This window comes from Scyliorhinus canicula, chromosome 5, assembly GCF_902713615.1.
Source record: "Scyliorhinus canicula chromosome 5, sScyCan1.1, whole genome shotgun sequence".
Classification (NCBI taxonomy): Eukaryota; Metazoa; Chordata; class Chondrichthyes; order Carcharhiniformes; family Scyliorhinidae; genus Scyliorhinus; species Scyliorhinus canicula.
In genome coordinates, this window is record NC_052150.1 from 180,459,071 (window position 1) to 180,483,049 (window position 23,979).

The following is a 23,979-nucleotide window of genomic DNA, read 5'->3' on the forward strand; positions in this document are numbered from 1 at the left end:
CTCCCCGGACAGGCGCCGGAATGTGGCGACTAGGGGCTTTTCACAGTAACTTAATTGAAGCCTACTCGTGACAATAAGCGATTTTCATTTTCATTGGGAGGGGGGGTAACAATCAAAATTAGAGATACGGCAAAAGTAAGATCAGGTAGTACTTTTCCTACAAAAGAAGTACTAAGAATTTGGAATTCTTGCACCAAGATAGTGAATATTGGGTAAATTTTAGCACAGGGCTAAAGTGCTGGCTTTTAAAGCAGACCAAGGCAGGCCAGCAGCACAGTTCAATTCCCGTACCAGCCTCCCCGAACAGGCGTCGGAATATGGCGACGAGGGGCTTTTCAGTGATTTCATTTGAAGCCTACTTATGATAATAAGAGATTTTCATTTCATTTCAATTAAAAGTTTCAAGACTGAGAGTGAGAGATTTTATTTCGTCATGATATCAAGGGATGTGGAACAAAGTTCCAAAGGGAAAAGAAAATCAGCTGTGGTCTAACTGAATGTTGGAAAAGGTTCACGGTATTTATCAACTGGGAGGTACTGTCTTTACTATCATGAGAATTTGAACATCCAAATTCTTTTGCTCTTTTATAGCATAGAGCTTGCCACCATTGAGAGCATATCATTGCTGTTATTTAACAAAAAAAAACATAATTTCACTTACTGATAATAAATTGCATCTGCTACTTTGTAGACCATTTCCCATCACATTGCAGTTTATTTTTGTCTTCCAAGTAACTAACCACAATTCATATTTTGGTATAATCTGAAAATTTTCAACAACACTCTCTAGACCTATACCCAAATCAGTGAAATGTAGCAGTCCTGAACAGAAACGGGTGGGGCTTCCCGACTACTTTGAAAAGCAGACTTTAATTCTTACTATTTTCTCTCTTTATCAAATTTTAATCTGGTTTGTTATAGTGCATACATTTCTCTAGTAATTTCCCACTATAGAAACAATGACCAAAATTGCATTGTTCTGTATATGTCAATTTTAAACACTTATGCTTTTTTTTGGTTATAGTTCTTTTAGTCATGAAGCCAGTCTCGACATTTGAGGGGGTTATCATAATGTTTGCATTTATTGCATAAAAATGAATACTGAGGGTCAATGCAAAGATGCCCAGCCACTGCCATTTAAACCACTGAAGCGTTAGATGCACCTTAAGTTTAAAAGATAAAGTATGAATGAGAAGCAAATTTAGACCCTAGGATTAACCTACAAATAAATAGGCAGATGCAAAGGACACAAAGACATTAAAAGATTTGAAAAAAATCTGCATTTCTTGCCAAAATCAGTAAGAGAATATTAATTTGTAAGTATGTTGTAATTTATAATATCATTACCTTGAAAAATTCAAGTTAGAAGAACAGGTGACTACTAAGCAACCTTGCCAATTTCAATGAGGCAGATATATTGCAGCAGAATTTCACACCTTGAATCTTTCAACTGAAACACAACTGAACACGTTGCATTTCAGGCTACTTGAGGCAAAGCACCGCAGCCGATAAACCCTAGAACATGCATCACTTAATTGATTTTAATTTTGCATCTGGAATGCATATTGCCACTTGTAATAATAAAAATACTTAAGATTGTAGCAATCTCACCACACTGTAGAACTCCACAACCTAAAGTTTGAAAGAAGAAATGTTTTCAATTCAAAGATAGTGCATGAAACCATGTATATACACTTAGTTAAGGGAAGTAGCCTGCTGATTCAAAATAATTTTATATTGCTAAATTGAGAACTGGTTTCAATATCTATGTTTCAGCAATTTAACTTCATGGCGAGTTAAAAAAACTTCCAAATTCCATTACTGCCAGGAACTTCCCTAGTTTGTCGCCTTCCTTTATCCTACAAATGTAAATCCTACCTACCCAAAATATATTCTTTCCTACTCTTTACCATCATTCTTGTCCTCATTGACCTAAAGTGGTATCTCTGTACTCACAAATCAAATTAAAAAATTCTTGTTCTTATATCTAACTCCCTCCATAATCACTTGAGTCACTGTCTGTGTCCGGAGACTGCACGTTCTCCCCGTGTCTGCGTGGGTTTCCTCCGGGCGCTCCAGTTTCCTCCCACAAGTCCCGAAAGACGGGCTTGTTAGGTGAATTGGACATTCTGAATTCTCCCTCTATATACCCAAACAGGCGCCGGAGTGTGGCGACGAGGGGAGTTTCACGGTAACTTCATTGCAGTGTTAATGCAACCCCGCTTGTGATAGCACAATGGCATAGTGGTTAGCACTCCGACTTCACAGCACCTGGGTCCCAGGTTCGATTCCCAGCTTGAGTCACTGTCTGTGCCAAGTCTGCACGTTCTCATGTGTCTCTGTGGGTTTCCTCCCACAAGTCCCAAAAGACACGCTATTCGGTAATTTGGCATTCTGAATTCTCCCTCTGTGTACCCCAACAGACACCGGAATGTGGTGACTAGGGGCTTTTCACAGTAACTTCATTTCAGTGTTAATGTAAGCCTACTTGTGACAATTAGTATTATTACAATACAGATTATTATTAATCCTAACCGAATTTTGCAGTTGCTTCCAGCCCCATAAAGTAAAGTCGCCATAGTCCCAGATTATTATAGGCTACTTTCCCCTTTGAGGGGACTGGTGGTGACTTAACCCGAGGACCACCACACCTCAGATTGAGAAGGCGGACCTTAATGAATAACCAGTACGAGACTTGAACCTAGGCTGTTGGCCTTGCTGTGCATCACAAACCAGTTGTCCAGCCAATTGAGCTAAACCGGGCCCCTTCCAGACCCATAACTCTGCCCTGAAAACACCAGTCCGCTAATTATGGTCTTGTCTATACACCCCAATCGTTTGGCCCGCTGTTAGTGGTAAATCTTTCAACTGCCTAGGTCTGACAATGGCTGCCCTTTCTTAAGATTTTATCTCCCTTAAAATTCTTCTCAAAAACCAATCTAGTCATATAAATTTTTGGTCACCCTTCCTCGCTTGTCGTCAGTTTTCCTTACACTTAAGTAATATCACAACACATACATTGTCTTGTTTCTTTTACACAAGGTAAATGAGAGATTTTGTACTATACGATACTGGAAATGGTTTGGTAACTGGTTATATTTTAAACACAGCAAGCAGTCATCAATGGTAAACAGGCTTATTACAATAAACCATACACAAGTCTGGAGGAAGCGAGATGCTATTGGACGGGGGTGAGGAATTTAGACCAAATCAATTGTTTTCAGGCTAATTTAGATAGGTTAGGAGATTGGCTTCATGTGACACACATCTTTCAGTGTGGATAAAGGCAAGTTATGTTTTTACACTGGGGGAGATGAAAGCTTAGTGGTAATGTCATAGGACTAGTAATTCAGAGGCCCAAGGTAATGCTCGAAAGACATGGTCCTTCTACGGCATCAAGTGGAATTAAAATTCAATTAATAAAATCTGGAATTGAAAGTTAGTCTCAGTAATGACGACCATAATTGATTAACCATAAAATCCATCTGGTTCACGAAGGCCTTTAGGAAAGCAAATCTGCCACCCTTACCTGCTCTGGCCTACATGTGACTCCAGAGCCACAGCAGTGTGAATGCCCACATCCCATGAAAAACAAAGAAAGAAAACGAACTTCAAAGATGTTTATGCCAGGTTAGGGAGCCTGCAACGGTAGCAGATCAAGCGAAGGACACCAGTGATTCATCAACTATGAAGTGATGATGCCATTGGGAAGGAACATTAGTTCTAGAAATTTGTCTCTTACTCCCTTTCCACTCCTGAAAAATTTGATTACCTCTCAGTTTAGACGAAAGGTGTATGCCTGAAACTTTTAACTCACCTTTTTCCTATAAATACGGGCTGACCTGCGTGATATTTTCAGCATTTTATTTATGAATTACATCCATGAAGCTTCGACAATGGTGATTTCTCTTACCATGTGGCATTCTCAAGAGTAACTCAGGGGCCAAGTAATCCGGTGTTCCCAGAATTCTATCCCCTTCAGTTGGAGCCGGACCTCTCCGCACACTTTTCGGAGTTCTATAAGGAGTTTGCACAGTAGCCAGCAGTGATGTCTGAATGTGTAAAAACCATTCAAAATAAGAATGATGCACATCCACCATGTTAACAGGTCAGTTGCACACAAGAATCACAATATTTGAAAAGAAAGCCATTGTTACATTAAACAAATCTGCACATTTCAATTACAAGATTAAAACATTGTTGCTGGGTCTGCAACATTAACTCCGAGGTTGGCAAGTTGATAGTGGTTAGCACTGCTGCCTCACAGAACCAGGGACTCTGGTTCAATTCCAGCCTTCGGTAACTATGTGGAGTTTGCACATTCTTCCAGTTCCTGTGTGGGTTTCCTCCGGGTGCTCCGCTTTCCTCCCACAGCCCAAAGATGCGCACGTTAAGTTGAGTTACGTGGATAGGGCGGAGCAGTGTGCCCAGGTAGGGTACTCTTTCAGAGGGTCAGTGCAAATTCGATGGGCTGAATGGCCTCCTTCTGCACTGTAGGAATTCCATGATTCATTCTATAACAAGGTCAAAGTGCATGCATGGATTCAATTTAAGGTAAAACAGAACTGATGTCAATAAGTCCTTCGCAAAACTTGGAATGACAGTGGAAGACCAAAACAAACCTATTTTCATTGTTAGTTGCTACAATTAAGGCCGAAGAGCGGATGTGGTGACGCAATATTGTGACTAAAACGGTGCAAACGCAGGAGTTATACCTGGGATTTGATTCTGTTATGTAGCTGTTGAGCCGAGCAATAATCTACCTTTATTGCATGTACTTGATGTCGGTGATTTAAGGAACCCACAACATTGCACATGGAATCAGGGATTGGCAGTATGGCACAAGGACTTTGCCACATCAACTCATTTGTCTTTGAAGAAAGTTTTGCAGCTAGCATAGTTTTGAAAAGTTCCAGAAAGAGTGGTGTTTCTACTACAGTGTGCACTTTCCATCAAGTGGAAAAAGGGTGCATTTACCCTGTTAAATCTCACGAGCCCAGAAGCTGTTGAAAGATTTACGTTGTTTATTTTCCAAACAGAGGAGGTAAAAAGAGGATGCCAAGAAAATCTTGAAACAATGAGAATATTTGTCTCCCGGTGAAAAACCCAATCCTTGATAGACATGCGTTTAATTCCATGAACTAAAAAGCAGATGAGTCAATACAATTCTACATGCCCATTCTAAAAATATTGGCAAAGAAATGTGTGTTCGGTACTCTCACTGGAGGACCTAATCAGGGATCGAGTAGTTTGTGGAATATATAACGATTTAGGCCACAAGCAACTGCTGTGAGAAAAAGACTCAACATTACAAGCAGCCATCAATTTCTGTATGTTAAACAACAATCTGAAAATGAGGCAGAGATTTTAGGCGGGAAATAGGTATTTGCAGTCCAGGGGACACCCAGCTCCAACTGCAGTAGCCAGCACCCTGCAAACAGGACAGCTTGTTTTGCATATAGTTAAAAATGCAACAATTAATGGCGCGACGCACGGGTCAGGGGCCGGCCCGAGAAAGGCTATGGCTGACCAGCGGGGTGGGATGTGCCCCCCGACCAGGCTGATCACCTGGAACGTTAAGGGACTGAATGGGCCGGTTAAGAGGGCGCGGGTGTTCGCGCACTTGCGGGCCCTGAGGGCGGACGTAATTATGTTGCAGGAGACACATCTGAAAGTGTCAGACCAGACCAGGCTAAGGAAGGGCTGGATTAGCCAGGTCTTCCACTCGGACTTGGACTCGAAGTCCAGAGGGGTGGCAATCATGATCAACAAACGCGTGCAATTTGAGGCAGAGGGCATATCCGCAGACAGGGGGGGCAGATACCCGATGGTACGGGGCAGACTGGAGGGGAGAAGAGTGGTGCTGGTGAATATATATGCCCCGAACTGGGATGACGTGGACTTCATTAAAAGAGTGCTGGGGAAGATCCGGGACTTGGATTCTCGCGGGCTAATAATGGGAGGGGACTTTAACATGGTCCATGACCCGACTTTGGATTGGTCGTGTCCCAGAACGGGTAGACTCTCAGCAATGGCAAGGGAGCTGAAAGGGTTTATGGAGCAAATGGGGGCAGTGGACCCCTGGAGAGAGGGACAGCCAACAGGAAGGGGCTACTCGTTTTACTCGCACGTCCATAAAGTATATTCCAGGATAGATTTCTTTGTACTAAGCAGGGACTGTATGGGGGAGGTAAAGAACACGGAATACTCAGCAATTACCATTTCAGACCATGCCACGCATTGGGTGGACCTGCAGTTCGGGGGAGCGAGCTATCAACGCCCGCAATGGAGGCTAGATGTGGGACTGCTGTCGGAGGAGGGGATCTGCGAGAGGCTTCGGAAATGTATAAAAAATTATCTGCAGGTGAATGACACTGGGGAGGTCTCAGCGGCGACCATGTGGGAGGCGCTAAAGGCAGTAGTGCGGGGGGAGCTGATTTCAATTGGGGCCCACAGAGCCAAGGCAGACATGGATAGTTTGGTCAGGGAAATTGGTCGGATAGATGAAGAGCACGCGGAGTCCCCGGGGGAAGGTTTTACTCAGGGAGAGGCAGAGACTACAAGCGGAACTGGGGGCACTATCCACGAGCAGGGCCGTGGAACAGCTTAGGAAGGCGAGGGGAGTGGTGTACGAGTATGGGGAAAAGGCCAGCAGACTGTTAGCGCAGCAACTCAGGAGGAGGGAGGCGGCCAGGGAAATAGGTAGAGTGAGGGACGAGGGGGGGCGCAAAGTGGAGGATCCGGCAGAATTGAATAGGGTATTCCGGGACTTCTATCGTAAGCTGTATACTTCGGAGCCAACGGAAGAACCGGAGGGGATGAAAAGGTTTCTGGACGGGTTAACATTCCCAACAGTTGGGGGGGGGGGGGCGAGTGGAAGAGCTGGGAGCCCCGATTAGAGTAGAGGAGGTATTGGGGGGCCTAAAGGCCATGCAGTCGGGGAAGTCCCCGGGGCCGGATGGATACCCAGTAGAGTTTTATAGGAAGTTCTCCGAGCTGGTGGGACTGGTCTTGGCGAGGGTTTTCAATGAGGCAAGGGACAGAGGAACCCTGCCGCCGACAATGTCACAAGCCACCATATCTCTGATATTGAAGCGGGGTAAAGACCCGGAGGTGTGCGGGTCCTACAGGCCAATCTCCCTGATTAATGTGGACGCCAAGCTCCTGGCAAAGGTACTGGCGGGTAGAATGGAGGACTGTGTACCGGAGGTGATTGTGGAGGATCAAACGGGGTTCGTGAAAGGTAGGCAGCTGGCGGCCAATCTGAGGAGATTGCTCAATGTGATAATGATGCCCCCGGCGGGTAGAGAGGTGGAGGTAGTGGTGGCAATGGACGCCGAGAAGGCCTTTGACCGGGTGGAGTGGGACTATCTATGGGAGGTGCTCGGACGGTTTGGGTTCGGGGAGGGATTGGTGGATTGGATCAAATTATTATATCAGGCCCCGAGGGCCAGCGTCAGGACCAACAGAGAAGTTTCGGAGTACTTTAGGTTGTACCGAGGGACCAGGCAGGGCTGCCCGCTCTCCCCGCTGCTGTTTGCGCTGGCCATAGAGCCGCTGGCGATTGCGCTGAGAGCCTCAGAGGGTTGAAAGGGGATGGTGAGGGGCGGGGTTGAACACAGGGTTTCTCTTTATGCAGACGACCTGTTCCTGTACGTGTCGGACCCAGTGGCCGGGATGGGAACTATACTGGGAATGCTGAGGGAGTTCGGCCAGTTCTCAGGATACAAATTAAATACGGTCAAGAGTGAAATGTTTGTGGTCCAGGCAAGGGGCCAGGAGAACAGATTGAGAGGGCTACCGTTTAGGCTGGTTGAGGAAAATTTCCGGTATTTGGGAATCCAGGTGGCACGAGACTGGGGCAGGCTGCATAAGTTAAATTTGGCCAGGGTGGTGGAGCAAATGAAGGGAGAGTTTCGGAGATGGGATGCACTCCCGCTGTCGCTGGCAGGGAGGGTGCAGACTGTAAAGATGACAATCCTCCTCGATTTTTGTTTATTTTTCAGTGCCTCCCGATCTTTATCCCACAGTCCTTCTTCAAAAGAGTTAACGGGCTGATCATGAGCTTTGTCTGGGCGGGAAAGTCTCCACGGGTGAAGGCGGCGATGTTGGAGAGGAACCGCAGCGAGGGAGGGCTGGCTTTGCCGAGTCTGGTCAATTATTACTGGGCGGCCGACATCGCTATGATAAGGAAGTGGATGGTGGGTACGGGGTCTATTTGGGAGCGGGTGGAGGCGGCTTCGTGCAGGGGCTCCAGTTTGGAAGCCCTGGTCACGGCTCCTCTACCGCTGCCGCCGGCCAAGTACACCACCAGCCCGGTAGTGGTGGCGACCCTGTAGATATGGGGCCAGTGGAGGAGGCATGTGGGGGAGATGTTGGCGTCTGTCTGGGCGCCAATCTGCGACAACCATCGGTTTGCCCCCGGCAGTATGGATGGGGGGTTCCGAGTATGGCGGCGAGCAGGGGCGGGAAGGGTGGGTGATATGTTCCTGGAAGGGAGCTTCGCGAGTTTGAGGAGCTTGGAGGAGAAATTTGGGTTGGTAAGGGGAAATGATTTTAGATACTTACAGTTGCGGGACTTTGTTCGTAGACAGGTCCCATCTTTCCCGCGCCTCCTGCCAATGGGGATCCTCGACAGAATAGTCTCTAGGAGGGAAGAAGGGGAGGGCAGAGTCTCGGGTATATATACGGTGCTCATGAGGGAGGAAGGGTCCCAGACAGAGGAACTGAAACTTAAATGGGAGGAGGAGATAGGCGGGGAAATGGAGGATGGGCTGTGGACAGAGGCCCTGAGTAGGGTAAACTCGACCGCGACATGTGCTAGGCTCGGGCTGATCCAATTTAAGGTCGTTCACCGGGCCCATATGACGGTGGCTCGGATGAGCAAATTTTTCGGGATAGAGGACAAATGCGCTAGGTGCGCGGGAGGACCAGCGAACCATGTTCACATGTTTTGGGCATGCCCTGAGCTGAGGGGGTACTGGGAGGGATTTGCGGGGGTCATGTCCCAGGTGCTAAAAACAAGGGTGGTGATGAGTCCAGGGGTGGCAATTTTTGGGGTTTCGGAAGACCCGGGCGTCCAGGGGGAGAAAGAGGCCGATGTTTTGGCCTTTCCTTCCTTGATAGCCCGGCGACGAATATTATTGGCGTGGAGGGACTCAAAGCCCCCGAAGACCGAGTGGTGGCTTGCGGACATGTTGAGTTTCCTGGGGATGGAAAAAATTAAGTTCGCCTTGAGGGGATCTGTGCAGGGGTTCACCCGGAGGTGGCAACCATTTATTGACTTCTTTGCGGGAGAGTGAGCGTCAGCAGGGGGGTGGGGGGGGGTAGAGTAGAGTAGGAGGGAAAATATGGCGGGTAGTACCGGTGGGAGGGGAGCGGGCTTGTGCAATATGTTACGATGGAAGTATTGAAAGTACGTGGATGTTTGCACATTTTTGCCTTTTTTGCTTCCTTTCTGATGATGTCTGTAACTGTTTATAAAGCCAAAAACTACCTCAATAAAATTGTTTATTAAAAAAAAATGCAACAATTGCAGCAAATGGAACCATAGCATCCCTCCTCTGCTGTTGGCAGCATGACAGCAGCTTGATTCTCCAGGGATAGGAGCATCAGCAAGGTGAGTTGGAGTTCAACCAAACCATAGCGCTACAGTGCCTCCAACAACACTATTGCAAGTGCTGACAACCTTACAATGTGATCTTCACCACTCTCAACATAAATCAACAGCAACGCCAGACTCAAAGTCAAGATTTATACTGGAGCGAAGAATAATGCACACTCCAACCAAAGGTTACGGGAAGTACACTCATATGCAGCGCCAGATCCCAGAATCACCTTGTGGCTTATGGCGGACAGACAATACACACGGAAGGCATAGCAACCCTCCATACACATAGGGAAATTTCAAGTTCCAAATAGTTGACCAGAATGTAACGCCTCTACTAGGGCTTCAGGACAGTGTTGCATTGGGGCTAATTTTAGCCCTGAAGTGCATGCTGTACAACACCAAGCCCAGAGACGACAACATACAAATAACTCTTCAACTGACAGATCATTTGTAAGCTACTAATGTACACCACATTGAGACTAGATAATTCTGTACCACCAACAGTCCATGCTCAGAGAAGAGTACAAGTAGCCATGAAGCAAAAAGTCATTGATGAGCTATATCAGATGACAGTACTAGGTGTCATTCCTCTTATAGAAGAGGCCATGGAATACGTTTCAGCAATGGTAACTGCAGTAAAAAAAAGATGGCACGGTCAGGATATGCACTGACCCAGTGTACTTGAACAACGTACTGCTCAGACCACATCACTATGAAGACAGTGGAACAGGCTATTGCAGACATGCCAAATGCCAAGGTGTTCATCGCTCTCAATGTAAAATGAGGTTCTGGCAGATTAAAAATCCTCTAAACTAACCACAACTGGATTAAACTCCATCTGCCATCTCACAGCCTAAATCTCCAAACGATCTAAATCCTGCTGTACCCTCGGACAGTCCTCATTGCTATCCGCAATTCCACCAACCTTTGTGTCGTCTGCAAACTTTTCAGACCAGTAACATTTTCCTCCAAATAGAGGGATACGGACCCTGGAAGTGCAGAAGATTTTAGTTTAGACGGGCAGCAAGGTCGGCACAGGCCTGGAGGGCCGAAGGGCCTGTTCCTGTGCTGTACTTTTCTTTGTTCTTTGTTCAGCCATGTCTCCGATAGAGAGAGAGAGAGCGAGCGAGCATCATTGCTGATGACATCCTTGTTTGGGGGTCACACTGTGCAAGAACACAATGCATATCTTCATCTTGTCCTTGACACAATCAGGACCATCCAACTAGAGCTGAACCATGCAAAATGCAGGTTCAGGGTCAACCAGGCTCCTTACGTGGCGCTTTGCTGCAGACGATGGTGTAAAGCCCCATCCAGACAAGACCAGGGCTATGCGACAGGTAGCCATTCCAGTGGACAAGCACACTTTACAGAATTTTCCTAGTATGACAAATGTTCTTTCCAAGTTTATCCGTGTTAATAGTGAGATCACTGGACCTCTGTCAACTTCTCCACCAGGATGTCGAATGCTGCTGGCAAGAGCACCACAATGGTCTTCAACACTTAAACAAGCACTTACAGGTTCACTGGTATTCTATCAGCAGACTCCTCCCAGCACAGACTTGGTGCAGACTGCATCCAGAATGGCAGATCAATAGCCTTTGCTTCAAGGGTTTGCACCCGTTGTGCACAAATCAAAAAAGGACATTTTTGCTGTAGTTTTTAAAACCAGTGAAAAATGTCATGACATCCCATATGGTTGTTCTGCAGCTTTTGAAACTGATCACCAGCTACTCTCAACTATTTTAAAGAAGCCTCATCACACTGTGTCTGCAATGCATAATGCTAAGTTACAACGCTACAACCTCAACACCATCTACAAATGTGACAACGAGTTGTACTTGGCTAATACCCACCCAGATCAGGCAGATCGTGAGGAAGACATAGATATCCTCTTATCTAAGGAAAGATATATTGGCAGAACTGGGGAAGGTTCACTAGGTTGATCCCGGTTATGGAGGGTCTTTCTTCTGAGCAGAGGTTGATGAACCAGTATTCATTGGCGTTTAGAAAAATGAGAAGCAACCTTATTAGACATATACAATTCTCAGGCAGCTTGCCAGAGTAGATGCTGAGAGGATGTTTCCTTATGTGGGAGTCCAGGAGGTAGTGAATTAGTTGAATTCTTCACTGCAGGTAGCTTTAAAGGCTGGGTTTTTAAGTATGTTCAAGATGAGATAGACCGATTTTTTTTTTTAATAAACAATTTTATTGAGGTAGTTTTTGGTGTTGTAAACAGTTGCAGACATCAACAGAAAGAAAGCAAAAAAGGCAAAAATGTGCAAACATCCGTGTACTTTCAATACTTCAATCGTAACATACTGCACAAGCCCGCTCCTCTCCCACTGGTACTACCCGCCGTTTTATCCCTCCTACTCTACTCTTCCCCCCCCCTCACTCTCCCGCAAAGAAGTCAATAAATGGTTGCCACCTCCGGGCGAACCCCTGTACAGATCCCCTCAAGGCGAACTTAATTTTTTCCATACCCAGGAAACTCAACATGTCCGCAAGCCACAACTCAGTCTTCGGGGGCTTTGAGTCCCTCCACGCCAATAGTATTCGCCACCGGGCTATCAGGGAAGCAAAAGCCAAAACATATAGACCAATTTTTAATCAGTGAGTGAATCAAGGGTTATGAGAGTAAGTATGGAAAGTGGAGTTGAGGATTATATCAGATCAGCCATGGATCGCATTAAATAGCGGTGCAGACTCAATGGGTCGAGTAGCCTGCTTCTGTTTCTGTAAATTATGGCAGGGTTCATCAAAGTCAGGGTCATGATCCACAGGCCATCCGTACATGCGTGGCCCCTCAGGCAAATCCGGCAGTGCACAGGCCCGAATCCCAGCAGGGCAGACCATCTTCTTCTGACGTCAGCATGTTGTCCCAGCACCGCCTCCTCCTTTGAAAACAATGGAGACTTCTTGCCAGGTGCAGTGACAGAGAGCAGGTCACACGCCCCGGCCCAAACACCAACTTTGCATGCCCTATACATCCGTGGCTTTGGCCAAAATCATGGAGGAGTGATTCTTCCATTTTGTAGCTGCCAGCAAGCAAGAGGGCCAGAGACATAAACAGGTCAGGATCTCACAACAAAATCTGCCGGAAAGCGCTGCTCAGAAGAGTCCACGGCAGGACAAAGCAGTGCTGGTGTGAGCGCCAGGGCCTCTGGTGATCAACCCATTAAGAAGCGGAAATTGGAAACAAAGCTGGATAAAGATGATTTCCCGAGATATGGCTTTATTAATTGTGCCAATGCAAATCAGGATGCAACGCCCATGTGTTATATGCAGGGAAGTACTGCAATGAAAGTCTGAAACCCTCAATACTTCACAGGCATTTGAAGACTAAGCATGGTGAGTTAGGGACAAACCTCTTGATTTTTTTCCGAAAGGATTCAGTGAGAACCTGAACATCAGCTGAAGTTCTTAGCAAAAATGTAACATTGAATGATAAAGAAAATTAGATTGTGAGAACTAAGCAGGCGCACCCATCACATGAAAGGTAAGCAAAAATGGTGTGTCGAGAAGCTTGGCCAGTGCGGGTCACGAAGATCAGGGGTCGGCCGGTTGGCAAAAGTGGGCCCCGGGAAAAAATGTTTGAAAAACACTGCTTTATAGTCTTAAGTGTTAGGTGATAACAAATTTTAAAACCATACCAGAGTAATGTGGAGGCCCATTTAATACTGCATCTTCTGGCAAAAGGCTCTATTTTAAATATTAGCAGGTTCATGTGAAAGAGCGAGATACTGTAATGAAATGACCCTCCACAATGTGAAAATGTGACCAAGTTTCCTGTTAGAAAGAGTGCCGCATATGAACAATTTTCTCAAATAGCAGTTCCCAACACTATGGTCAAATTTGTCATCATAACACGTACTATACACTAGCAAGTAAATAAACACCACAGATACAACAATGGAAGGTGACATGGATTTCATGGGCAGAATCTTCAGCTCTGAAGTCCCAAGTTTGGCAGCTGGCAGGGAAGTCCCAAGTAATTCTTACTGGACAGTGTGTGAACACATGCCATCAATAATGACCATGAAACAATTGTCGATTGCCATGACAATCCATCTCGTTCGCTAATGTCCTCTCAGCCAATTCTTGCTGATAACCATGCTGTGCATTTGGGAGATGTAGTAGCTCACGACATTTCCTATTACCATTGCACTCCTGCCAGTTATGTGTGAATGGTTTGATTACTTCTGGGGATGAAATCAGCCACTTGTGCCCAAAGGTTCATAGTGAAAGAAATTTCAGGCATGAATGACTGCGGTTGGACACTGTAATCTTTAACAGTTGAAACCTAGAGACTACCCCAGCTGTCTGGAGAAAGATGTGGTGACCACATCTGTTGAATGTCCTTCCTTGGTGATGTCAATTTCAGCGACCAAGCAACTGAACAAGACAAATTAGCCTCGACTGCAAGAGGAGTTGCAGTGTTGGATTTCTGGCCATTCCCATGTCTCAGAGTAAGTTTGGACCTGTTCGCCTCCTTATCAAGAGTGCCAGTAATCCCTGAAGTGATAGCACTAAAATGGACTTGGAAATCATTGCATGACAGGGCTTTCAGTAATTTGAGACACACTAGAATCAGTCTATGCAGGAAACACTAGTGTTCAAAATGACAGCTCAGGGTTTCGCCCTAATGCAAAGGCCATCTAGGAGAAAGGGTTTTGACAATTGCAGGATTCATTAGTCTGCATTGAGAAGTGACTGCAAAGGGGCATATGGCACTCTCATGCTACTGCTCCATGTTGACCCATGCCTCAAAGACTGAACTGTCTGGTTAGGTCCCTTTGAGAGCAGGTGTCTCTGGCTGAAAAGGAGTTTAGACCGCTGATAAGATGCTATGCACACTGTCAGGATGAGGCTATGGGTGATTTAGTCTAGTTTAAGTTGCTACGGTCATGTGAGAAGAGAGTGTGTTCAGGTTCTGCAGTGGCCATGTATCGCCAGCTGTGCTGATTGTTACAGTCCGCCACCAGTTGTTGGCATGTATGGCCTACATAGCTGGCATTACACTGGCACTGAAATTCACATACAAAATTACTCATTTGTGTATAGGCCATTCTGCAGGAGTGGGACAGCTAGCTTCAACATATTGCTCAGATTTTTGAGGTACCTTAGCATTAGAGTGTAATCGGAGGTCAGCTGGGCACTTTTTCAGAGCCTATAGAGGCCTCAGGCCCATTCAAGAATTGCACAATATACAGTTAGCAATGTTCTCATCAGGGGCAGCACAGTGGTGCAGTGGTTAGCACTGCTGCATCAAGGCGCCGAGGTCCCAGGTTCGGTCCCGGCTCTGGGTCACTATCCCTGTGGAGTTTGCACATTCTCCAGTGTTTGTGTGGGTTTTGCCTCCAGAACCCAAAAGATATCCAGGGTAAGTGGATTGACCACACTAATTTGCCGCTTAATTGGAAAAAATGAATTGGGTACTGTAAACGTATTTTTTAAAAAAGCAATGATCTCATCACAGTGGCCATTATCCTGCAGGATGGCTTCGATTTGTACCCTATTTCAGAATCAAGCTTGCACAGTGAGATTGCCGACACGGTCAATCTTGTAGCATGTGGAATTGCAGGAACCCCAATGTGTATATTGGCCAGTAAAGTTAGGCTTGTGGCAGAGAACCTCGTTATTAGGTAAGGTGCCTCCTGTGCCCAGCCACAGTGCAACATGTACTACTGGCACTCAATATGAAAGAGTGAGCAGAATCTGAAACGAAAGGGAAAATGCTGGAAAATCTCAGCAAATCTGGCAGCATCTATTGGGAGAGAAAAGAGCTAACGTTGAGTCCGATGGCTTTGACAAAGTCATCGAGCAGAATCTGCTGACCTCAAAGCCATGGATGAAATGAAGTGAAGCTTGACAGGGGTGCACCACAAACTGAACGTTCCAATTAACCACTGGCAGGGAACTTAAAAGAGGTGGAAACAAAAAGCAATTCCATCGAGGTGGCCTTTTAATGAGCATTCATGACATGCTTGTACAAGGAAATAGGGTTTTCCGACAGGTCGGAGTGCTCGACCGGCTTTTAACCCACCTCAAAGTCAGGAGAACAAAATTCCAACAGCTTATTCCGCCTTTGGGAAACTGATTTTTTGTCTCAGGTCAAATCAAGTGCTCCCGCCCAACACCATTACCAGTGCAAGATTCTGCCTCGTGTGCTTTACATATTTTATAGCATCAATCAATCAGTCGTCGTCGTCATCATCGTAATAATAGCTTGTCACAAGTAGGCTTCAAATGAAGTGACTGTGAAAAGCCCCTAGTCGCCACATTCCGGCACATGTTCGGGGAGGCCGGTACGGGAATTGAACCCGCACTGCTGGCATTGTTCTGCATTACAAACCAGATGTTTAGTCCACTGTGCTAAACCAGCCCCCGTATCAGAATTCCAGGTTAGTTTTTCTCCATGTCAGCATGATGGAGTACGGGAGAAATTTTGAAACCATCTTAAAGAACTTTGTGTTCTTTGTAGCATTTTGTTGTTTCACATCTGATTTGTTTAAACATAACCATTTCAAACAAAGTTTTCAGAATTCATGTTGCAGTTATTTGTACAATATCAAAAGATAACTTACCTGAAATGATCCTGTTACCCTGCATGGTTGGACTCTTGGTAGAGGTGTCATAGCTTGTGGGTAGCTGCCATTGCAAAGAGATGTATCCATGTTCTCCACAGGATCTATACTCATCCTGGACTGTACAGACAAATCAGATTCATATATTGGACTGCAATAACTTCGGAATCCTACAATAGGTTTGTTTTGGTGTGATGTCAAAGGATTGATTGGGAGTGATGGCTGGTCATAGCTGGTTTCTGCTGAGTGGGTGAAGCACTGATTACTAGCACCACTTGCCTTCTGATGCTTTAGAGACGTACGGTGAGGAAAAGTAAGCGTTTTATATAGAAGAGATGACAGTGGGGTTACTTTGCCTTTAGCGGTGAACTCCTCGAGTGAAGTGTCTTTGGTACTTGCATCTAATGCTTTCTCAAAATGATACTCTATGAAAGATGTATCCTGAGTTGAAGACGCAGAATACATGCTCAAGCTTCTCTTCAGACTGTCATTCCCAGCAGTCTGAAAACTGTAATTAATACAGTCTTCCTTTTCACATTGCTCATCCAGTTCACTCAACAGGTTTTTGGCTAAGGAAGTGGCAGGTGTAATCTCAGATATTCTTTCAGAAATACTGGTGTTCTCCTCCAAGTCCCCATGAATTACATCAGAACATTTGCAGTTAATTATTGCCGAACCCAATTCCAGTGCCTGTATTTCCCTGGTTAAACCAGTGTTAGCAACTGGCTGGAATTCTGGTATTTCACATCCACGTTTATACTCAAAATTAGACCTCTTCCTGCGGGAGCTGACTGAAAATGGGCTGTGATCTATCTGATCAAAGGTTCTCTTTGACTTGTTTTGCTGATTTCGACTTTCCTCTTGAAATCCATTTTCATATTTTTGGGCAGTATTAGGTGAAGAACCCTTTAGATAGCCTAGGAGATGTAAATTTTCAGACAGAACCATCCCTCTTGGTATCATGCGAAATACATCTTGGCTAAAATTCACAGAGCTTTCCATTCCTTTAGCTCCCCAAGGAGGTGAAGGGATACAAAGTCTGTGCACGTTGTCTTTGGTCCCCTCAGCTGTAGGTGAAGTACGTTTCTCGTCTTCCCTTCTCACGTTTTTGTAAAGGCATTTTTTGATAAGGCCCTTTGCCGCCACATTGTTAAGAGGCGTGGCCCGAATCTGATGTCCACTCATTCCATTGAACATGCTTTTATTCTCAGCTGGAGAAACAGCGGCCCCCAAAGTGTCTTCATCTTTGCCATTCTTCCTTATGCAGTTCCCAGTGATAGCTGTCCCAACAGTAGGCTGTATGGTCTCGGTGCCCTGCAGAGATCACAGAAAAATTAAAATCCAGTGCAGAACAAAAATGCTTGTTCTGCAAACTGATTAACCTAGGTGCATCCAGTAAGCAATTTAGCTACCTCTGACAACTACAAATACAATGCAAGTTTTGGATTGACCCAATCCAAGGAGTTCAATTCAAAATGTGCTTCAGTGTAAACATTAATCTATCTGCAGACTCCCACCTCATTCCCAGATATTCTAAGCACATGTTACAGTATCGCATTAGTACCCCAAAATACACTCAATCTGCAATTATTTAAATCAGTCACTGACTACACTGTTTCACAAGATGTCTTACAATTGGAATTGCTCATTATTCCACTTGCATTTGCCACGTCCACATCTTTCAGTATTTTGAGGATCTGGATTGGTTCACCTCATCTTTACTTCAGTTGGAACGCACAACCGTGTTTGTAAAGTGGAATTCTCTATGACGTTTAACGGTGAAGGCCTTGAAAGCATTTAACCTACTTGTATGAAAGTCTTTGTGTTAACTTAACAGATTGCAATGACTCATTTAAAATAGTTTTTAAAATTTACAAGTTTCACACCAAAGCGTCATGGTATTTGCATACCAAAATTCAAAGATCCGTTTTCAGGGTATTAATCCCATTTGGCGGGAGCCAGTGTCAATAAAATATTTTGGCAATGTAAATTATAACCTTCCATCATAGTGCTAACTATTCATTGGTCACACAGTATGATATAACTTAAAATCTTCCCAAATCTTGAACTGCAGAAAACATCCTTTCATTCATGACTTGATGTCATACAGGGAATCAGGCAGCATAAATGAGTCCATGGTGTTAGTGGAGAGGTAAAGCTGGGAATCATGACTCTATGCTAATGGATAACAGAAACTTTGAGTCGTATAACTAGGACATTAGAGTGAGCTTTAAACTAAATAGTTGGGGCAAGGGAAGATGTGATGAACGAAAGAGAGAGACATACAGCAGTGTAGCAATAAGGGAATTTATTATTTGCGGCAGGAAGGTGGCAGGGCCAGGGGTAGCAGTTATGACTGATAGGAAAGGAGGGGGGTGGTGGGAGACCCCCGATCCAGGTGGTGACATGGAACATGCAAGGGTTGGGAGGACCGGTGATGCAAGTGTGGGTTTTCTCAAATTTGAGGAACTTGAAAGCTGATGTGGTGCTGAGTCAGATTTCCATTCAGGTTTGGCTAGGGCATGCAGGCAGTGGTGGTTGGGGAGGCGTAAGTACGTTATAGCAACAGGTGCATTGGAGGGAAGGTTGATGTTGTATACGTCCTGAATTTGAACGATGCAGAGTTTTGAAGATGTTGGATGTCATACCCGCATACAGGGGAGAAGAGGTGTTGGTTGCGCTTAGGAGGGAGATGGGGGAGAGGGACCCGTGGAGGTTTTTGCACCTGCGGGATAGGAAGTATGCATTCATTTCGCCAGTACACAATGTGTAGTTAAGGATTTAATTTTTTTTTGTTATGGGAAAGGCACTGTAGGCCAGGGCGAGGAAGGCAGAATATTCCACGATTGTTATCTCTGATCATGCTCCATATTGGGCGGATGTGGCACTGGAGAAGGGGCTAGCTCAGAGTTTGGATGTAGGGTTGTTGTCGGACCCAAATTTCTGTACCAAAACAGGACGGTGATTGAGGATTACGTAGGATTCTATAGAATGGGGAGGTTTTACCTTCAGTGCATGGAAAGTGTTGGAAGCAGTAGTGAGTGGCGAGGTCACCTCGTTTAAGGCTCAGGTGAACAGAGAGGCAAGAGGGAAGCGGCAGTGGTTGGTAGGAGATTGTGAATGCGGATGCAAGGTGTGCAGAGGATTTGACTTCGGATCTTCTGGAGAGGAGGAAGGAGCTACAGGTGAGGTTTGACTGGTGTACACGGAAAAGGTGGTTTGGCAATTGAGGCAGGTAAGGGAACCCATGTACGAGTATGGGGAGACAGCTTCAGGGCCAGCTCTGCCAGAAGGCGGCTGCGAGGGATTGTTCGGTCCAGGAGAGCTGGTGGTGGCACCGGAGCAAGTGAACGAGGCATTTGAGGAGTTCTATAAGAATTTGTATATGTCAGAACCTCCAGAGGATTAGTCAGACATGAGGGAGTTTTTTTTTTGTGTGTGTGGGGGGGGGGGGGGGGGGGGGGGGGGGGGGGGGGGAAGAGGAGAGAGAGAGAGAGAGAGAGAGAGAGAGAGAGAGAGAGAGAGAGAGAGAGAGAGAGAGAGAGAGAGAGAGAGCGAGAGCGAGAGCGAGAGCGAGAGAGAGAGAGAGAGAGAGAGAGAGAGAGAGCGCGAGAGAAAAGGTGTGCTTGGAGTGTCCCACAGTAGGAGAGGAGGGTTGGAGGTGCCAGTGGGTGTGGAATAAGTGCTGGTAGCGATATGGACAATGCAGACAGGTAACGCTCCAGGGCCTGATGGTTTCCCAGTATTTTATAAAAAGTTAATGGATAGGTTGGCGCCGCTATTGATGGAGAGTTTGAAGATGTGATGGCTAAGGGGGCACTGCCAGAGACAATGGGAGAGGCATCAATTTCATTGTTGCCTAAGAAGGACAACGACCAGGTGGAGTGTGAATCGTATAGGCCGATATCTTTGTTGAATGTGGGTGCCAGGATACTGGTGAAGGTGCTGGCACTTGGGTTGGAGGAGTGCCTTCCAAAGGTGATTGGGGAGGATCTCCGGGTAAGTGTTCTCCAAGGCGGCCTTCAGGACGCGCGACAACGCAGAATCGCCGAGCAGAAACTTATAGCCAAGTTTCGCACACATGAGTGCAGCCTCAACCGGGACCTGGGATTCATGTCGCATTACGTTCATCCCCCACCATCTGGCCTGGGCTTGCGAAATCCTACCAACTGTCCTGGCTTGAGACAATTCACACCTCTTTAACCTGGGGTTACCCCTATCTCTGGATCTGTAAAGACTTAATTACCAGCAAATGCTCGCATACCAAGCATTATCTGGCATCTTTGAATTTGTCTATATTTTTGTTTCTGGAATATACCTCTTCATTCACCTGAGGAAGGTGCAGTGCTCCGAAAGCTAGTGTTTGAAACAAACCTGTTGGACTTTAACCTGGTGTTGTAAGACTTCTTACTGTGCTCACCCCAGTCCAACACCGGCATCTCCACATCATAATTTTAAGCTATATAAGCTTGGACCTTTTTAAAGTTGTGTATGGAATATTAGTTTGTTCTGTTCATTTATCTCTGACCTATCACATTTGAATCATGTTTTAGTTGCCATCCGTCAGGGGTACAATGATTTCCGCTCCTAGTTTTCTATCTAGACATTACCAGGTGAAAATACAAGTTACTTCTTTTTTTTTTAAAAATTTAGAATACCCAATTCATTTTTTCCAATTAAGGGTCAATTTAGTGTTGCCAATCCACCTACCCTGCACAGCTGTGGGTTGTGGGGGTGAAACCCATGCAAACACGGGGAGAGTGTGCAAACTCCACATGGACAGAGACCCAGGGCTGGGATCGAACTTGGGACCTTGGCACCGTGGGGCAGCAGTGCTAACCACTGTGCCACTATGCTGCCCAAATGTAACTTACTTCTCATGGCATTCCAAGCACAATCAACCAGCAATCTTGTTCTACATTAATTTGCTTAAATTCTAAAATATTTCTGTACTCCGTTTTATTAGATTGGCTAAAGCCTTTTTCGTTTTGTGGCATCAGCCTCAGCACATTGTACAGTATCCTGCACACGGCGAGAATGTGGAGACTTCACACAGGCAGTGACCCAAGCCGGGAATCGAACTTGGGCCCTTGGCGCTGTGAAACAACGGTGCTAACCACTGCGATACTGAAGTTGATTCTAATCCCAGGGAACCATGGGTTTGAGCCTGTTCACACTGAACTGTGTGTACATTTGTATTTGTATTGTTTATTGTTATAAAATCATCAATGTCTTAATAAAATGTTTTTTTTTAAAAAATGGTATTACTTTTGCAAACAAAATAATGCTGGATAATCACAGCAGGTCTGAAAGCATCTGTGGAGAGAAGGGAGCTAATGTCGAGTCTGAAGGAGACTTTGTCAAAGCTAGAGAGAACTGGAAATAAGGTCAGGTTTCTACCATTGTGGGGGGTGTGTGTGGAGAGGTGGGGTGGATAGGGGGCAGCGATAGGTGCAGATTGACATGGATAGAAGAACGGGGAGTTGAAATGCCCTGTCAACCGAAGACATGTCTTCATTCTTCCTTAATCATGGTTCCCCACCCACTGTGGTCGGCAGGGCTCTCAACAGTGTCCAACCCATCTTCAGCATCTCTGCTCTCACCTTGGGATTGGGAATTACATTTAAAAAGTATAATGATAGACAGGCACAATGGCTTGCATTTAAACAATTGATACATGGTTTGCAACAAATTTGCATTCCTTTAGGAACAAAAAGCAAACAAAACAAGTTATTCAACCTAAACTAAGAAACAAAGTTAAAAATTCTTAGATCAAAGGAAGATGCCAAAAAAATTAAACCCGAGGATTGGGAGCATTTTAAAATTCAGTAAAAGGAGAAACAAGAAATTAATTTAAAGAAAGAGATAACAGAATGGAAGTAAACTAATGAGGAGCATAAAAACAGACAGTAAAAGATCCAAATGTATGGGGAAAGGAAAAAGGTAAGTAACAGAAAATGGAGAATTAATGATATTAAGAAAATGGCAGAAACTAAATACTTTGCATCTGCCTTCAGAGGAAAACAAACATATTGCTGAAATATTGGGGAGCTAAGGAATCACAGGTTATCCTTTATCCATAATCCTTGGGGATGATTGAATTTTAGATAATTTGGCTTTTTGAATACCACAAACAAACTTAAAATAGCCCAAAGATGGGCTAGCTATAGTCTAAGTAAATAAAATAGTCAGAAAATAAAGATGTAACACAGAATAATAAATAGGGTACCTGTGCTAAGTTTCATGTTGACAGGCTCAGCACAAAAATCGCACGATAAACAGTGCAGACTAGACTTCCCATGCTAGTTTGAAGAGGTACAAAAAATAAATGCACCTTTTGGATTTAGAAATAAAAAATACTCTATCTATAGCTAGATTGAGGACCCGAAAGAAATTGGAACTAGTAAAAAAAATGGAGAAATTACGTGGGATTGAAAGCTGAACCCTACCCAACGATCTACATCCCAAGTGATGAAAGAGATGGCTGTAGAGATAGTGGATGCATAGGCAATCAGCTTTCAAAGTTCAATAGATTCTGGAATGGTGCCTACAGAAAAGATGGTAGCAAATGTAACTCTACTATTTAAGAAAGGGGGGGGGGGGGGGGGGGGGGGGGAAGAAAAAAAAAGAGAAAAAATAGTGAGCTACAGATTGTTAGCAGTAGTGGAAATGCTAGTATCCATTGTAGATATGATAACTAGACACTAAGAAAATAACGGTGGGATTGCGTCAATGTAGATTTATGACAGGGAAATTATGTTTGACAAGCTGTTGTCAGATTTTTTTTTAAATTTTTTTTTGAGGTGACCAGGAGGACCAGTGGATGTGATCCATTTGGATTTTCAGAAGGCTTTTCAAGGACCCACACAAAGAGGTTAGCAAGCAAAATTAGAGCACATGGAATTGGAGGTAAATAAACTGACATGGATTGAGGATTGGGTGCAAGACGGATAGGTAAACGCGATCATTCTCTGGTTAGCAGGCTGAGACTAGTGGGGTACCACAAGGATCAGTGGTAGAGTCCCAGCTATTGACAATCGATAACAATAATTTGGATATGGGGATTAGATGTAATATTTTACAAGTTGCTAATGGCAAAAAAAACCTGGTGAGAATGGGAGTTGTGAGGGGGTGCAAAGAAGCTTCAAGGAGATTCAGACGGCAAGTGAGCATGAGCACAGCAGATGGAATATCATATGGAAAAATGTGAAGTTAACCACTTGGTAGGAAAAATAAGAATGCAGAATATTTCTCAAATGGGGAGAGATTGGGAAATATTGATGCTCAAAGGGACCTGGATGTTCTTGTTCACAAGTCACTGAAAGCTGACATGCAGATGCAACAAACAATTAGGACGGCAACTGGAATTATTGCAAGGGGATTGGAGTACAGAATTGAGGAAGTCTTGCTGCAGTTGTATAGGAGCAGATATAGAACCTTGAAGAGACCACACCTGGAGTATTGTGAGCAGCTTTGGTCTCCCTATACAAGGAAAGATATACTGGTGATAGTAGGAGTGCAATGAAGGTTCACCAGACTAATCCTTGGGATGAGGGGTTCGTCCCATGAGGAACAATCGAGGAGATTTGGCCTGTATTCTCCAGAATTTAAAAGAATGAGTGTGGGAGGGAAGAATTGGGGATATATACAAGTGGCTGGGGGAGCACGGAGGCGAGAGGGTGGTGAAGATCAAGGAGAAACGGGAAGCAGAGTTGGGAGGGGAGATCAATTGAGGAGCATGATGTGAGGCACTGCGTAGGGTAAACGTGACCTCCTCAT

The 23,979-nt window shown here is 45.1% G+C and overlaps 1 protein-coding gene across 6 annotated transcripts in view; it reads right to left on the reverse strand.

The window, feature by feature from the left end:
• Positions 1-23,979, reverse strand: part of mastl (microtubule associated serine/threonine kinase-like) — a 68,313-nt gene that overhangs the window by 27,076 nt on the left and 17,258 nt on the right. For 4 of the 6 annotated variants that reach the window (XM_038798187.1, XM_038798190.1, XM_038798188.1 and 1 more), the window contains 2 exons: positions 16,201-17,514; positions 3,914-4,052 (listed from right to left, as the gene is read on the reverse strand). In XM_038798187.1, the coding sequence (XP_038654115.1) occupies positions 3,914-4,052; positions 16,201-17,514 (1,453 nt within the window). Of the gene's footprint in view, positions 1-704; positions 1,633-3,913; positions 4,053-16,200; positions 17,515-23,979 lie in introns of those variants that run through there. The other 2 variants (XM_038798189.1, XR_005460774.1) reach the window with 2 other exon arrangements.